Raw genomic sequence first — 12,620 nt, 5'->3', positions numbered from 1 at the left:
ACGAAAAACAGCAAAACGACAAGTTCTAGCAATTGATCTTTTCTGTGAGACAAGTTTAAGCAAATGATTTCTCGTTTGTTCTTTTGATTATAAATTTGTTCTTAGCTTGAAAGATGCTAAGCTAGCTAGTTCAAATGTTCAACTGTTTCCAGATCCGGTTATAAGACTGGCCAGCCAAATTAGAGCCATTCATGAAATTGTTACAGAAAATAAACCTAGCTTTGGATAGTTTTTGACGGGTATATGTAATTTTGGTGTTCTATTTTTGCAATTTGCTAGAATTTTGCATAGTTCACCTTGGATAAGATCTTTAATTCAAATATTTATCCTATTTTTCATAGTTATTAGCTGTTCCGAGTTAAAAAGTTAAGTTCGTGTTTGATTTCGAGACATTTGAACCAAAATAACCGCACTCCTTAAAGTAGCTCCAGCTGAATTGCAATTCCAGATCTTACAGTTTTAAGGATACTCTGTCAATTGAAACTATGCAATTTTCATCAATTATTATAATTAGTAAATTACAACTTAAAGTTCTAGATTCTACAGGTTTACATTAAAAAAGTTCGAAATTTTGCTGTATACTAATTTAGACTTCTGTTCCACATTGGCAATTTTTTCAATTATAAGATCAACAGAAACCGATTTAAATCCTAGGTAGTGGATTTGAATCAAAATCCTATTTCTGATAAAGGCAATTTTTATGAGATATAAGATGAAGTCTCATTTGTATTAGGTTGTGTAAATACAAATCGGTAAAAATATAGAATTTCCAAATCGAAGTTATTGGCTAAGTCGGTGACTAGGTCGTTTTCTTTAAAACATTTTGCGGTTCTGCCTCTTTGGTCCAAGTAGCAAGTCACCTCCAGGATAAAACAGGGTTTTTGATGAATTAGTGCCTATAAAAATTAGAAAATTCCGTTTTCGTGCCGGTGAAAAAATTAATTCTCATTTAGTGCCTGGGTCCACCCAATCCGCGATCTGAAATCGCGGATTGTAGGGCAATCCGCTATGAAGATGCAATCCGCAAAATATGTTTGCGGATTGTTTCTAAATTGTTTGGCTAATTTACCGTTTTAATATCTAATTTAAACCAATGAATCATTAATTCCTTCTTATTTTTGTTTTTATTATCAATATGAAATATGGTTAATGATCTCTTCAATCCTTTATTTCTTTAACTTATACAATATTTCTTTTTAACTTTTTAAAAAACATAACGATCAAATACTTGCTTAAACTCAATTACGTACGTATTATTTAACTGTAAATTTATTTACAAGTGTCAGAGGAAGTAGGTCGTAATTATAAAAATTTAATATTTAAATTTGAAAATTTAAATTTTAATAATCGGTTTTGAACGGAACAAATAAAGTTTAGAAGGTAAATATATTAGAAATTAATATATCAATATACATATCTAAATGTAGAGTAAAAAGTTTCGGATAAAACCTCAAAATTAAAATGTCGAAATTTGGAAGTTTCGACGTAATACAAAAGTATATAAGTTAAAATACATATATATAAAATATATTTATATATATAATAAATAAATAAAAAAGGAAAGAAAAAATTCAATTTGATCCCTAAATTCTATTCATCTCCACCCATACTCCACGCCCCTTTCATTTTCATTTTTTCTTTTTTTTTAATTTATTTTATATATATATATATATATATATATATATATATATATATATATATTTTAAGATTCTTAACTTATATATTTTTATATTTTGTTGAAACTTCCAAATTTCGACATTTTAATTTTGGGGTTTTATCCGAAACTTTTAACTCTACATTTAGAGATGTACATTGATATATTAATTTTTAGTCTATTTACCTTCTAAACTTTATTTGTTCCATTCAAAACCGATTATTAAAATTTAAATTCTCAAATTTAAATTTTAAATTTTTATAATTACGACCTACTTCCTCTGATACTTATAAATAAATTTACACTTAAATAATACGTAAATAATTAAGTTTAAACAAGTATTTAATCGTTATGTTTTTTAAAAAGTTAAAAAGAAACATTGTATAAGTTAAACAAATGAAGGATTAAGGAGATTATTAACCATATTTTATATTGATAATAAAAACAAAAATAAGAAGGAGATAATAATTTATTGGTTTATATTAGGTATTAAAAAGATAAATTGGCCAAACAATTTAGAAACAATCCGCAAACTTATATTGCGGATTGCATCTTCATAGCGGATTGCCCCACAATCCGCGATTTTAAATCGCGGATTGGGTGGACCCAGGCACTAAATGAGAATTAACTTTTTTACAGGCACAAAAACGGAATTTTCTAATTTTTATAGGCACTAATTCATCAAAAACCCGATAAAACAACTAAAAATAGGCTAAACATTTTATTGTATTTAATCTTTCAATTACACTATTTCTATTTTTGAAATATTGCTTCGGCACGCTGTTTTTTTTTTCTCTTTTTAAAAATGGTTGTAGGTGTGTAAGAGCATCTCCAATGGAGTGCTATTTTTTATGATAAATTTAGCAAGAAAAAGTAACAAATACTACATTTAGCATAACATTTGAATTTTATCTCCAATGTAAAATGTTAAAAAAATGTTATAACTATTTACGATAATAATTATTTATTATCTTTTTTATTTAAAAACAAGTTGATTCATTATCAAACGTGTTTATACGTGTCACGTCGTGTAACCCGTGTAAATATTTGTGTCGCGTTTGCGTTTTTTATATAAACCTTCATTAATAATTGTATCATGTTTGTTTTTGGGCTAATCATATTTATATCTAAATGACTAAATGAACATATTTCTGACCCGTAAACACGAATTGTTAGGTTTAGCGGGCACCCTATCTCACTAGCAAAAAGTAGAAGAATTATAATTATCTGTTTTATAAATTAGGGGTGCAGACTTTAATTTATTACTACCTCCGTTCTTTTTTAGTTGTCCATTTAGCCAATATTGCACATACCAAGATAGTGCTTATTTTGTCTTAATTTATAAAAAAAAATACTAATATAGTCCTATTAGTTAATAAATGCCTTTTAAATTAAAACATAGAGTCATTTATTAGGGATGGATAAACTTGTAATATAAGTAGTTAATATCGCATGAGATTTCTAAATGGACAACTATTTGTAGACAAATAAAATTGGCTAAATGGACAACTAAAAAAGAACGGAGGGAGTAGTTTTTAGTATTTTGTAAAAATTATTAACGTCAAAAAAAATTGTTGAAATTATAGTATTTAACAACATTTCTATCAATTTGGTCATAAAATGATTTTGTTTTTCCTAAATATTTTCAAAAATTTGATAATTATATAAGATTCCTAATTTTAATCTATACACAGATTGAAACTTAAAGTTTTTAAACACGCATAAACCCAGCTGCCCAAAACAACCGCTCAAACCAAAATGAAAGAGTCCACCGCCTACGAACCATCTCCTGTACGGTGGAAAAACTGTGGGCTCCGGCCGTCAAAAAGTAGTAAACTTACTAGTGGGGTCACCAATGTTACTACTAGGCGTGAGTAGTGGCGGAGTTGTTATGAAATTGGGGAATTGCTCGTGACATAGTGCGCGCATCACCACACCACACCCACACCCACCCCATATGGTGAGGTGGTGGTTGTTGCCCCCCACCACCTCCACCTCTCTCTTAACTAATCACACACCTTGACCTCACCCACCCACCTTTTTATCCATTATGTTACCCACCGCCCCCGCCCCTATTCCCTCCTTTTCTTTATCTACGCCCACCCTTTCCTCCCTCCCTCATGAAATTATCCATGTCTTCCACCGCCTCCCGCCGCGTCCCTCCTCCCTGCTGGACCCACCAGGAAACCCTCGCTCTCATCGGAGCTTACCGCGACAAATGGTTCTCCGTCAACCGCGGGAATTTGCGCTCCCCTGATTGGGATGCTGTTGCTGCTTCTGTCGCTGAGTCCTCTCCTGTCCCGGCTGACCCGCCTAAGTCTTCCTTACAGTGCCGGCATAAGATCGAGAAGCTGAGGAAACGGTATCGTATGGAGAAGAAGCGGTGTCTTGATCATCCTGGTAGGTTTTTCTCTTCTTGGGATTTGTTTCCTTTGTTGGACGCTATGGCTATTGGCTCCTCTCCTGGATCTAAACGCTGTCGTGTTGATGACCGTACTGGTGACGATAGGAAATTGTTAAAGAAATCTAGGGGTAATAGTGTAATTGATGAGGGTTTTGAACAGCCTGATGATGAGGATGAGTTGGGTGTGGATCAAGATTTGATTTTTAGGTCTAATAAATATGGTAGAGCTGATTATTTTGATGGTAATGTTGCTGCTACTGGTGTTGATTTAGGGAGTGAATTTCGCATGAAAAATCCGGTTTTGGATGTCAATAATTCTGTCTCTGTTGCATTTAGGCCTAAAGATTTCAATAGTGGACATGTTGTTAATGCTAAACTTATAAATCCTGATGTTGATTATCATCATGATTTTATTAAAATGGAAAATTCTCAAGTTCCGAGAGTGAAAGCTTATTCTAACGCTAACTATCGGAATGTTGTTGAGGGCGGTGATGGGTATGTCGGGTTTCCTTTGAAAACATTAGGTGATGTGCCTACAGGGTTTAACCCTAAGATTTATAGAAAGACTGAGGAGAGGAAGTCTAGTCATAAGCTTGTGAGTGAAGTGCATTACAGGACTGAGAAAAGAGGTCAGTTTGGAGAAAATGCTGTTGCCAATCATGGTTCGGTTTCACAGTTGCTTCCAGCTCCTATATTCAGGCAAAAGAACTTTATCAACGTTGATGGAAATCCTAAGTTTGATGTTAATAATTCTAAGGCTTCCGGTGGTAACGGTGATTTTAGGAAGAGTGGCGCTGAAAATAGTAATGTCAAGGAAGTGACTGATTCGTTTGCTGAGCTAGTTTCAGCGATTAGGCTGTCCACGGAAAATTTTGTCAAGGTAGAGAAGATGAAGATGGAAATGGCAATGGAAATGGAGAAAGTGAGGATGGAGACGATGTTGAAGCATAACCAGATGATACTCGAGTCACAACAGCAGATCGTAAACACCTTTGCGAAAACAATCATGGAAAAGAAGGAAAAAAAGAAGAAGAGGAAAGAAATGGAAGAGTTATTGCCCTGTCGAGACAAAAATGGAGAGATTCAAGTTGCTGCAACCGACAGTGAAAGCATTGGCAGAAGTGGTATTGCTAAAGAAGAAATCGAAGGTGGTTTGCCTGAATCTTGATTGTCGGATCCGATGATGGTTGTGTCCCAGTTTTTGTTATTATAAGTAAGTCTAACAGATCTTAAAAGAGATTTACCTGTCCAAATAGTTATAGAATGGTAATGATATATCTTTTTATTTGTATGTTTCAGTTTAATTAGACTCTTTTGTAGTCTCTACCCACTTGATTGATCTTATCTACCAAATTAACTAAAGTTGATCACTTTTACATGCTCTCAATTGTGTTTTTGTGTATCATATTGATAAGTGCATTTTGATTATCTTTTTGGTTTTATGCTGATTAATATATGATGTCTTTGACTTTAATTACAGATTACTTTCATTGATTAGCTTAATTACTTGCCCCTTTTCATTCTTCTCATATCATTTACAAAAGATTGCAAATTTCTGTGGTGTAATTATTATATTTGATTCACTTGTATTCATCATTTAATTTTGTCGTGCTCTTGCATTTTTTTTAACTGAACTATATCAAGGTTTAACAGGGATAGAAATGCTATAATAGAATTGGATAAATTTGAAGGTGATGCTGTGTGGTCCACTCCACTGATTGGCCGGCTTAAAACATAGGCTTAATGATGCAGTATTTCCAGAGGATCAGCGCATTGCCGTCTGCTTGTCTGGTTAGGGTAGGGTGCTGCAGGCTAGGACTGATTGTTTTCAAGGCTCTCTCTCGGCAAAGGTGGCTGAAATTATGGCCATAAGGGAAGCTCTAAGTTAGTTTAAGGGGAACTCATATGTCCTTGCTGTATCTGATGCGTTGGATCTTATGCCTGGAACAGACTTGCTATGCAGTCGAGTCTGAGTTTGAGTTATACCAAGTATGAGCTCTAACTTGAATATGTAGAGTTTATGAAGTATGAGCTCGAGCTCGAATATGTTATATTAGCTCGAACAAATTTAAATTCTCAAGGTCGAATTCCGACGATATTTAAATTATTTGAATTTGACTTGAGTCTAATTAAAATATTATGGAAAAAATTGTCACAAGTGATATTTCAAAAACTTTTCCACCATAAGGTACAGGATATTACCAATTATGATGGTAAATTTAGAGTTATTGAAGACAGAAAATGAATTATTATTTTATATTCGTAACACTATTTGTAAATAGTACTGTGCATATTTTTTTTTCAAGTATTCCATTTTATATGAGGTCATCAAAAATAGTGTGTTTAAATTATTTATTCTAGTAAATGCTTGTGATGAAAAATTTATTGTTCTAAGAAAAACTATTTCAAGGTCCATATTGCACGGCGCAGCCCTTAGACATTCTGATGCATGATGAACAATTGGAGATGAATAAATTAATTTCAAGAGTTTATTATGTCTTTGATCAAATTAATGTTTCAACTTATGATATATGATATGGAAATTGGGCCCTGTTATTTAACAAATTCATACATTTATCGTTTTTATTATTTATAATAGTATTTTTATTTTATCTATGCTAATCTGATTACAACTTTTTTATTTCAATTATAACTAAATCTTTTTGATGAAATAAATTATGATTCTATTTACATGCGATGACCTACTAAAGACAAAATTTATTAAACTGAAAACAAATCTCAAGAAATTAAATAATCAATTGACATGATCTGGTTTAATATTTTTTTGTCAAAATTAGACTATACTTAATATATTTAATTAAAATTAATAAAAACAGCAAACATTTAAATATTTTTAAAATAATTAAGCCACGAAAATATGATCCAAATCATTTGATAATAGAGATCTATTATTATTGTGGAAGTGTGCTTCTTTTGGCCTCTATTCTATGAGGGTAATGATTTACAATTGTAAAAAGTTTATTTTTTTTTTATAAAAAGGTCAACTTGGCCATTTTTGGAAGAGCTTATAAATGACAAATTTTTGTATACATAAGTGTCCTAATACTTTTGGAGAGGTTCAATTCAATATTGTATTGATCATCACTTCCAATGGCCCCAAAAATGACATCAATCATCTTCTCCACTTCTTGAAATTGTCTTTGCATATATATTGTTAATGCTATTTACATGTCATATCCAACAAACAAACAAACAATAAAGGAAAAAGGTGCTACCAAATAATTAAAGATCAATTAGGAAAAATCCTTATCTTCGTTTTATTATGACTTTTATTTTTTTTAATTATTAATTTTGGCTCCATTCATTTGTTTGATTTGCTTAATTAGATTTCCATGAACTCTACATTGCAACAATTAGTTGCCAAAAAATTAAACTTTTTTTTTTCAAAAATATATTAATATTTTTCAAAAATTGTGAATGACCCATCTGCTGAAAATATATCTATTTATCTAAACTAAATTTAAATGTACGATGTCACAGTGTTTTCAAGCAAATCATATTTGAGAAATTTAATAGATTTTTAGAAAATTTGCCATATAAAAATGAATTTCAATTTTTAAAAGGTTTGGATAATTTTTTAAAATGTCAAAATAATTCGGCTTTTTAGCATCGTTAGACTATTATCAAACTGAACCAATTAGTTCGATTTTTTTTTGATTCGATTTGTATTAAAACATAAACTTGTATTCTTTTTATGTTCAAAATTAAACTGAAATTGACCTAACCGAACCGAACCGAGTTTTGGTAATTAGAAAAGGTTGAATAAGAAATTAGAGAGAAAACTAAGAGAATTGCAAAAAAAAAAAAAGACAAACAAATAATAGATGTAAATTTCCTTTAACATTTGTTGCTATAACACTTGAATATCAAATTTACTTGGTTGAATCGAAGGGTGTACTTGTTGCAATTCATGATCAACACCCACTAATTCAATCTCTTCAGCTTGGTAAGTAGAATGTACACCATACAACACATAAAACATAGTAATCAAACAAGCCCAAATCCCAAATCTTTGGAAGGACAGAAGCTTTAATGTTGTCATAAGGAAGACATTAAGGAATATAGATATAGCAGCCGGCCATGGCATCAATGGCACTGACCATGGTTCATTAGGCTGGCTAATATAAGGAACCATGTACTGAAATAAAATTGTAATGCCAACCATGGTTAAGCTAAGTAGAGGTAAACCCCATTTGTGTTGGTTAAGTTTCCATGAAATGGAGAAGCCAATTGCAGAAAATGAAAGAAGGAGAAGATATAGAAGGGTGTGTGAAGGTGGATTTTTGCTGATTATTACGTAACGACGGTAGATTAGGGCATTCGCCACTAAGTAGAATACTAATAATGTGCTGATGGATATCATTTCGAATACTATGCTTAGCTCAGTGAACATTGCTATTGATGCTGTGCAAAGCCCTACATTAGACAAATTAACCATAAATGTTTAGAATATTATATCATATCATGAATCTTTATCATTTAATCCAAATCTATATATGTTTCTTTTCAACAAAAAATAATTATGTCTCTAAAACTTAATGGATGTGAATTTACATTTTCATTTCAATCTCAATCAAGGGTAAAAAAAATCGTATTATATAGAAGGCGCCTAATCACTCAAAACTATCGAATACTTTTGATTTTTTGGCGACCTTTTAAAAAGTTAATATTTGTCTAATTTTAATGGATCCATTTCAATTGTAAGTGTAACCAACTAAGCAAATTATTTTTGAAATATACTAAATATTTTCGAATTTTTGTATAGTCAAACCTAACTTTTTCTCGATTGAAAGATACTTATTATCAGAATTAAGAAAAAACATGCACTCTTTTGAAAAAACTGAATAGTTGGTTACGATTAATATGAAAATTCAGTTAAAATTTATATTTTTAAAAAAGTTGGAATTTTTGAGTGATTAGATCTAAAATGCTGAAATAAAAAAACAGTAATATACCTCTAAAAAAAACAGTAATATTATAATCTTACAAGAATAATTAATGTTATATTTACGGTATAAAAATTTGAAAACTACTTTTGAAAATTAAAATGAAATGATGAAATGTAAGAGTCAATATGTTAGAACAACTTACCTAAGAAGAGTGTAGCATTCAAAGGTGTGCCAGTAGAAGGATTGACCTTAGCTAACCAAGAAGGCACAAGCCTAGCCCTTCCTATAACACAAAGATATCTTGCTTGACCTAACATCGCCACCAACAGAGATGCAACAATTCCCATACTTGCTCCGGCGCCGACCACATTGCTAGCCCACTTCCACCCAATCTTTTGGAAAACCATGGAAAATGATGCCTCCTTCGGTATCTATAAATTTCATGTATATACCTAATTAATCAATAGTAAGAATTATATATGCATGCAATGCAATTATTAAAATTTATGCTATTGTATTGCTTAATCTATTTTTATGCATAATTTTTACCGAAATATGATTCTACATTTGAAAAAAAAAAGGCCAAACCCTCAAAAAATACCAAACGTTTGCGATTTTTGTCAGTTATGACCAAACCTTTCAAAACTTGCAAATATAACCCGTTTTAGAAAACTATGTTCCTTTTATAGCCATTTTTTGAATCAGTTTGATTTTTTATTGTAATTAAACCTTTTATTATGACACAACACATAAATGTTTGATATTTTATTGTGATTAAATCTTTTTTAATCTTATATACATGGTTGTCATGTTGTCAAAAAATCGATTTGATTCGAATTTGGCTATAAAAGGAACATAATTTGCTAAAACGGATTATATTTGCAATTTTTGAAAGGTTTAGTCATAACTGACAAAAATCGCAAAGGTTTGGTATTTTTTGACAGTTTGGCCAAAAAAAATGATAGTTCGTGTTTCAAAATTTTAAAGCTGGAAGCTTGTGTTAAAATTACAAAATACGTTAAAGTTATTTTTCACAATGAACCCCAAGATATGAATGAGAGTTACTTACCATATTGTAAGGCACCATAAGACATAAAGATAAAGCCATGAGACAATATAGGAAGCAGACAATGAGAACAGAACCCACAATGCCAATTGGGAGACTTTTAGAAGGATTTTGGATTTCTTCAGCCATTGTTGAAATTGAGTCATACCCAATATAGCTGAAATATACTATAGCTGCTCCATTCACCACCCCTTTAACTCCAAATGGAGCAATTCCTCCTGGTTCAACCAAGTTCTTCACACTTCCTTTGTACACCCCAGCAATTATAATGAACCCAAAAAACATTACATGGAACACTGTCATTATAAGGTTCAACACTGAGCTTTCCTTTGTACTGCAAGACAGATGAAAATTCACAACTTATGTCGGGTTATTACACTTCGCTTATCATCGTTTCATTTTTTAAATTTTCTCAAAACGAGTGGAAATTGAGTTACCAAAATGTAGAAAATAAAAGAAGGATGACCAAAGTGTAAAAAGTCTATAATTCAGTAATCGTAAAGTTTTTAAGCCAACTTAAGTCGCTTTCAAAATCCACTAACTATTGAAATCCACCAACATGTATAAAAAGCCAAAATGGCCACTTTTAATTGCTTGCCAAATGAAGATATACTTAACTTGCAAGATTATGAGAAATAGGAACTGAAGTGAAAATAATAAAAGTTGAAGGGCTAAATTGAATTACCTATGGCAAAGACAGAGAGTGAGAAGAAGAATGAGAGCAACAGCAATAAAATCCAACTTATCATAACCCTCTACCAGTCCATCAACTGCAACTCTCCATGCGTTAGCATCTTTCGCCCCTACCGCATGGCAAAGATAATCTGTGAAACTTCTTGCCACCGCAGCATTTGATAACACATATTCCATTAGTATGTTCGCCCCAGCAAAATACCCTATGAATTCTCCTGATCACATAATAAAATATATTTCATTTTCAAAATAGAATTTAGCATATATTACATAATTAAATAGTGGAAATAGTATATCAATGGTGTTTGAACTTTTCTTAATGTGCTATTTGAGTGCATGAGCTTTTATTTATTTTCAAGCAGTATTTGATCAATTTTTTAAATGTGCATTAAGCAAGTGTTTTTAATCATTTCCCGATCATCCAACTACTTACAAGGTTAATTTTAAATTTATTGATATGGTTTGTCATTTTGATTTCTCATTAGTAAGTGTATAATTTACATATACAAGTACAACTATTATATTTCTGTTAATATGACAGCGACAGTTTAGCAAATATGGGAACTTAATTTATCTTTTTAGCACCTCGTGATAAAAAAGACAAAGATAAAAACGCTTGTTGATATATTTTTAAAACGTTAAAATAAATAAAAGTTCATATACTGAAATACCAAATTTCAAAAAGTTCATACACCACTAGTATAATTTATCCTTAAATAAGTAAAGAAGGGATATGTAAGAATAGTTGATACCAAAAGTAACTCTTAAGTAACTGAAGGCACCACCGGCGACCGGAATATGAACAGAAAACTCAGTGTAACATAAAGAAGAAAGAAGAGCCGATATGCCGGCGATGACATAAGAAATAATAACAGCCGGACCAGAAGTTTCAAGAGCAACAGGGCCAGTAGTGACAAAAACACCAACGCCGAGCATGCCTCCGATACCGAGAGCCATCAAGTCGTACCATTTAAGTTTTCTTTTCATATCTGCACCGGACCTTAGTCTGAGTTGATGAAGCTCTTGGTCCGGCGTCCACGTGGCTAGCATTCTCTTCTTAAGCCGGTAAGGGGTTTGGGAAAGAGAGTGAATATAGTTAGAGAAGAAAGAAGAAGAAGATTGAATGGTGGCCATGTTAGTAAAAGTAGGTTTATTGAGTTTCCATGGAAAGGGAAATGAGGTATAAGGGTGTTTAAATATGGAGGTTGATGAGAGAGAGAGATGGTATTAGTTTTAGATTCGTAGCTAAATTTTAAATGGGATAATGCAGTTTTTAATTTTGTTTTCAACATTAAATTAGCTATAATGTGATGAAATATTTAGATCGTTGCGTATATCATTCGTAAACATAACCAATAATATTTATAATATAGATACTTTTCTATAATTATTCAAAAAAATAAATGTAAAAATATTGGAAACGGGAAAATTATTTTTAAACTACTGTATTTATAAAATAACAATATTTTATAAGAATATTAAATTTAAAAGACACTGAAAACTCAACAAAAAAACCACCGCCTCCGTTGGGGGTGCTTTTTTTTAATATTCAAATCAGATTATAATTCAAATTTGAAGTGAATCTGACGGATTCTAGTTAGATCTTAAAACTTATAAAAAAATTTAAACCTATCAAATCAAACTTATTCAACCAAACCGAATCAAATATTATGATTTGAGTAATTACTTGTTTGATTTTGATTTGAAATATTTTTAAAAAAATTATTGATTTGATTTGTGGTTTTCAAAATTATAAGCTAATATAAACCAAATAAAGATATATTTCTGATTCCGCGAGTGACTATATTCTTGGTGGACCAAGTTCAAGTAAAGAATTTTTCTAAGTTTGAACCTAATATTTCATATCTTAACGATTTTTTACCAGCTAAATTA

At 31.3% G+C, this 12,620-nt stretch overlaps 2 protein-coding genes across 4 annotated transcripts; one reads left to right on the top strand and one right to left on the bottom strand.

The window, feature by feature from the left end:
• Positions 1-3,363: 3,363 nt before the first annotated feature.
• On the top strand, positions 3,364-6,337 carry LOC126676827 (uncharacterized). 3 transcript variants are annotated; one of them, XM_050371118.2, is made up of 2 exons: positions 3,364-5,271; positions 5,750-6,337. In XM_050371118.2, the coding sequence occupies exon 1, from the start codon at positions 3,775-3,777 to the stop codon at positions 5,224-5,226; it is 1,452 nt and encodes a 483-aa protein (XP_050227075.1). In that variant the 5' UTR covers positions 3,364-3,774; the 3' UTR covers positions 5,227-5,271; positions 5,750-6,337. The 3 variants fall into 3 exon arrangements, with proteins under 3 accessions (XP_050227075.1, XP_050227074.1, XP_050227073.1); XM_050371117.2 differs by having other exon boundaries at positions 5,703-6,337; XM_050371116.1 differs by having other exon boundaries at positions 3,365-5,271; positions 5,712-6,337.
• A 1,550-nt stretch (positions 6,338-7,887) lies between these two features.
• Positions 7,888-11,964, bottom strand: LOC126676541 (cationic amino acid transporter 6, chloroplastic-like). Its single transcript, XM_050370762.2, has 5 exons — positions 11,480-11,964; positions 10,720-10,942; positions 10,038-10,368; positions 9,171-9,399; positions 7,888-8,495 (listed from the first exon to the last, which is right to left on the bottom strand). The coding sequence occupies exons 1-5, from the start codon at positions 11,859-11,861 to the stop codon at positions 7,930-7,932; spliced, it is 1,731 nt and encodes a 576-aa protein (XP_050226719.1). The 5' UTR covers positions 11,862-11,964; the 3' UTR covers positions 7,888-7,929.
• Positions 11,965-12,620: the final 656 nt, after the last annotated feature.

Source organism: Mercurialis annua, linkage group LG4, assembly GCF_937616625.2.
Source record: "Mercurialis annua linkage group LG4, ddMerAnnu1.2, whole genome shotgun sequence".
In the NCBI taxonomy this organism is placed as follows: domain Eukaryota; kingdom Viridiplantae; phylum Streptophyta; class Magnoliopsida; order Malpighiales; family Euphorbiaceae; genus Mercurialis; species Mercurialis annua.
Note: the sequence above shows the minus strand (reverse complement) of the source record. Positions and strands in the feature narration are given on the sequence as shown.

What these genes read in the sequence shown, in the direction of transcription:
- LOC126676827 (XM_050371118.2), top strand. Translation starts at nt 3,775, where the DNA reads ATGAAATTATCCATGTCTTCCACCGCCTCCCGCCGCGTCCCTCCTCCC.
- LOC126676541 (XM_050370762.2), bottom strand. Translation starts at nt 11,861, where the DNA reads ATGGCCACCATTCAATCTTCTTCTTCTTTCTTCTCTAACTATATTCAC. An exon ending in TTATGGTGCCTTACAATATG is followed by an intron (nt 9,400 to 10,037) that starts GTAAGTAACTCT and finishes TGAAATTTATAG; the next exon opens with ATACCGAAGGAGGCATCATT. An exon ending in GAATGCTACACTCTTCTTAG is followed by an intron (nt 8,496 to 9,170) that starts GTAAGTTGTTCT and finishes TGTCTAATGTAG; the next exon opens with GGCTTTGCACAGCATCAATA.